At 43.7% G+C, this 4,290-nt stretch overlaps 1 protein-coding gene across 2 annotated transcripts in view; it reads left to right on the forward strand.

Moving 5' to 3' along the window:
- LOC133563415 (fatty acyl-CoA hydrolase precursor, medium chain-like) overlaps positions 1–4,290 on the forward strand; it is a 44,188-nt gene that overhangs the window by 32,744 nt on the left and 7,154 nt on the right. For both annotated transcript variants that reach the window (XR_009809041.1, XM_061917537.1), the window contains exons 11-12: positions 3,936–4,085; positions 4,140–4,212. Coding sequence is in view for 1 of the 2 variants with exons in the window: in XM_061917537.1 (XP_061773521.1) it covers positions 3,936–4,085; positions 4,140–4,212 (223 nt within the window). In the remaining variant the exon portion in view is untranslated. The remainder of the gene's footprint in view (positions 1–3,935; positions 4,086–4,139; positions 4,213–4,290) is intronic.

A 4,290-nucleotide genomic window follows, 5' to 3' on the forward strand; every position in this document is an offset into this window, starting at 1 on the left:
ATCCCCTGTCATCCTAATACCCCCCCGTCCCCCGTCCCAGAGAGGAGTTGTACAGTCTAATGGCGTGTGGGACAAAGGAGTTCTTGAGTCTATTAGTCCTGCACTTGGGATGAAGCAGTCTAGAACTGAACAGGCTCCTCTGGGTACTGATAACACTATGCAGAGGGTGACTGGCATCATCCAGGATGCTCACTAGTTTGTCCACAGTCCTCTTCTCTGCCACCGTCACCAGTGAGTCCAGTTTCATTCCCATTGTAGAACTGGCCCGCCTGATCAGTTTCTCAAGTCTGGAGCTGTCCTTCTTAGATGTACTGCCCCCCCCCCCCCCCCCCCCCCCCCCCCCCCAGCACACTACCATGTAGAACAGAACACTGGCAACCACAGACTGGTAGTACATCCACAGGAGTTTTCTACAAATGTTGAAGGAGTGCAGTCTCCTGAGGAAGTACAGCCTGCTCTGTCCTTTCTTGTACTGGTGGTCCGTGTCAACAGTCCAGTCCAGCTTATTGTCCACCCAAACCCCGAGGTACTTGTTAGAGTCCACGGTCTGTACCTCAACTCCCTCGATCACAATAGGTTGTGACCGTGGACTCGACCTCCCAAAGTCAATGACCAGCTCCTTGGTCTTTGACGGATTGAGCTGCAAGACGTTCGTGTGGCACCAGACAACAAAGTCCCTCACCAGGTTCCGAAACTCCTCCTCTCTGCCGTCCCTGATGCACCCGACGATGGCTGTGTCATCCGCATACTTCTGGATGGAAGTAGTGAGCATCAGCGGTGGCCGCGCCCGGGAATCCTTTTTGGTGATTTAACTCCCAAGTCCAACGCTTGATGCTGAGAGTCAAGCAGGGAGGTAATTGGTCCCATTTTGGGGGGGTTTAGTGGGGGTTTGTTTTATGACCGGAAGTGAGGCGTGGCCTCCATGGTCTCACTAGTTTAGGGAGGGCTAGCGGAGGGAATGATTTATGACCCCTGAAGTGGGCATGACCTATAGCACTGGTTCTCAAATGGGGGTATGCGTACCCCTGGGGGTACTTGAAGGTATGCCAAGGGGTATGTGAGATTTTTTAAGAATATTGTGAAAATAGCAACAATTCAAAAATCCTTTATAAATATATTTATTGGATAATACTTCAACAAAATATGAATGTAAGTTCATAAACTGTGAAAAGAAATGCAACAATGCAATATTCAGTGTTGACTGCTAGATTTTTTTGTGGAAATGTTCCATAAATATTGATGTTAAAGATGTATTTTTTGTGAAGAAATGTTTAGACTTAAGTTGATGAATCCAGATGGATCTCTATTACAATCCCCAAAGAGGGCACTTTAAGTTGATGATTACTTCTATGTGTAGAAATCTTTATTTAGAATTGAATCACTTGTTTATTTTTCAACAAGTTTTTAGATATTTTTTATATCTTTTTCTCCAAATAGTTCAAGAAAGACCACTACAAATGAGCAATATTTTACACTGTTATACAATTTAATAAATCAGAAACTGATGACATAGTGCTGTATTTTACTTCTTTATCTCTTTTTTTCAACCAAAAATGCTTTGCCCTGATTAGGGGGTACTTGAATTAAAAAAAAATGTTAACAAAGGGTACATCACTGAAAAAAGGTTGACAACCACTGACCTATAGTATACAGTATATCGGGCCACCATTTTAATTTGTAGGGTTTTTTTTTTCAAGCCATCTGCCATTTTGGTTGTAGTTCTTAACAGAGCTTCTCACCCTATCTCTAAGGAAAAGGCCCGCCACCCGGCGGAGGAAACTCATTTCGGTCGCTTGTACCCGCGATCTTGTCCTTGCGGTCATGACCCAAAGCTCATGACCATAGGTGAGGATGGGAACGTAGATCGACCGGTAAATTGGGAGCTTTGCACGTATCAAGTAAAGTCATCATACAGTATATCGAAGAAAATAAAGCAAAACAGTCAATAGCCATAACGCTTTCTAAGAAAATCTGATTTTTTTGTTAATTTCACCTTTAAAGGGGAACATTATCACTTTTTCATAAGGGTTAACACCAATACAAATCAATTCCCAGTGGCTTATTTTATTTTTCGAAGTTCTTTTCAAAATTTTACCGATCACGCAATATCCCCAAAAACTGCTTCAAAGTGCCTGATTTTCACCATCGCTATATCCACCCGTCCATTTTCCTGTGACATTACTGCCAGATGCCAATACAAAACAGCAAGATATAGCGACATTAGCTTGGATTCAGACTCGGATTTCAGCGGTTTAAGAGATTCAACAGATTACGCATGAATTGAAACGGATGGTTGGAGTGTGGAGGCAGATAGTGAAAACGAAATTGAAGAAGAAACTGAAGCTATTGAGCCATATCACGACAGACAGCGGAACGGGAGGAAGTGCAAGCGAATTCGGCGATCGCCTTCTAACTTACGATTGGTATGTGTTTGTTTGGCATTAAGCATTTAAGTCTCACCTTAAAACTCATTTGTATACTCTAGCCTTTAAATAGACTCCCTTTTTAGATCAGTTGATCTGCCGTTTCTTTTCTTTTTCTTCTATGTCCCACTCTCCCTTGTGGAGGGGGTCCGGTCCGATCCGGTGGCCATGTACTGCTTGCCTGTGTATCGGCTGGGGACATCTCTGCGCTGCTGATCCGCCTCCGCTTGGGATGGTTTCCTGCTGGCTCCGCTGTGAACGGGACTCTCGCTGCTGTGTTGGATTCGCTTTGGACTGGACTCTCGCGACTGTGTTTGATCCATTGTGGATTGAACTTTCACAGTATCATGTTAGACCCGCTCGACATCCATTGCTTTCCTCCTCTCTAAGGTTCTCATAGTCATCATTGTCACCGATGTCCCACTGGGTGTGAGTTTTCCTTGCCCTTATGTGGGCCTACCGAGGATGTCGTAGTGGTTTGTGCAGCCCTTTGAGACACTAGTGATTTAGGGCTATATAAGTAAACATTGATTGATTGATTGATTGATAAATGTGGGTGGAGGGAAAGACTGGATGCAAATATAGTATATATCATATATGATGCAATATGTACATACAGCTAGCCTAAATAGCATGTTAGCATCGATTAGCTGGCAGTCATGCCATGAGCAAATATGTCTGATTAGCACATAAGTCAATAACATCAACAAAACTCACCTTTGTGATTTCGTTGACTTTATCGTTGGAAATGCATCTGCTTTGAGTGTCGCAGGATATCCACACATCTTTGTGCCACCTCTGTCGTAGCATCGCTATCGTCGGTAGCGTGCGAGGGACTTCCGCATCTTTTGACCACTGGTGCGGTGCAACTTGAATCCGTCGATTGGTATGTGTTTGTTTAGCATTAAATGTGGATGGAGGGAAAGGCTGGATGCAAATATAGCTACAAATGAGGCATAATGCAATATGTACATACAGCTAGCCTAAATAGCATGTTAGCATTGATTACCATGTCGTGACCATTGATATGTCTGATTAGCACACTCCACGTAAGTCAACTTGAATCTGTCCCTGATTGTGTTGTTACACCCTCTGACAACACACCGACGAGGCACGATGTCTCCAAGGTACAGAAAAAAGTCGAAAAAACGGAAAATAACAGAGCTGATTTGATTTGGTGTGTGTAATGTTTGAGAAAATGGCAGACTGCTTCCTGTTGTGACGTCACGGGTGAAAAGTCATCGCTCCGACAGCGAACAATTGAAAGGCGTTTCAATCGCCAAATTCACCCTTTTAGAGTTCGGAAATCGGTTAAAAAAACGTATGGTCTTTTTTCTGCAACATCAAGGTATATATTGACGCTTACATAGGTCTGGTGATAATGTTCCCCTTTAAGAAACCCATTCTGATGTATCCTCCGCTGACCCGCCTTTGTAGGCACCACTTCATTCTTCTTGAGTACAGAAAATGCTGTTCTTTTTGAAGACGCTGCATACACTTTCTGCCTCATAGATGCAGGTGTCCCAGTGTACTTGTACGAGTACCAGCATGCCCCTCACTTTTTGAGAGCTCGTAGGCCAAGCTTTGTCAGGTCTGACCATAGAGACGAGGTGTTTGCCATTTTTGGATTTTGCTTTACCACGACCCACATCCGATTAACTGGTGAGATTTTAAATGCTGTCTGTTTGTTTCTTGTATTAATAATTTTTCTTTTAGATGCATGTCCGGAAGAGGAAGAAGTACTTAGCAAGACTTTGATGAGTTACTGGGGTGCCTTTGCTCGCACGGGGTAACAAACCAGACCTGGTTGATCACGTTGCAAAGCGGGAATCAAGCATTAAGACGTCTTCTTGTTGCATTTATGTAG

Source organism: Nerophis ophidion, linkage group LG12 (assembly GCF_033978795.1).
Source record: "Nerophis ophidion isolate RoL-2023_Sa linkage group LG12, RoL_Noph_v1.0, whole genome shotgun sequence".
Taxonomy (NCBI): domain Eukaryota; kingdom Metazoa; phylum Chordata; class Actinopteri; order Syngnathiformes; family Syngnathidae; genus Nerophis; species Nerophis ophidion.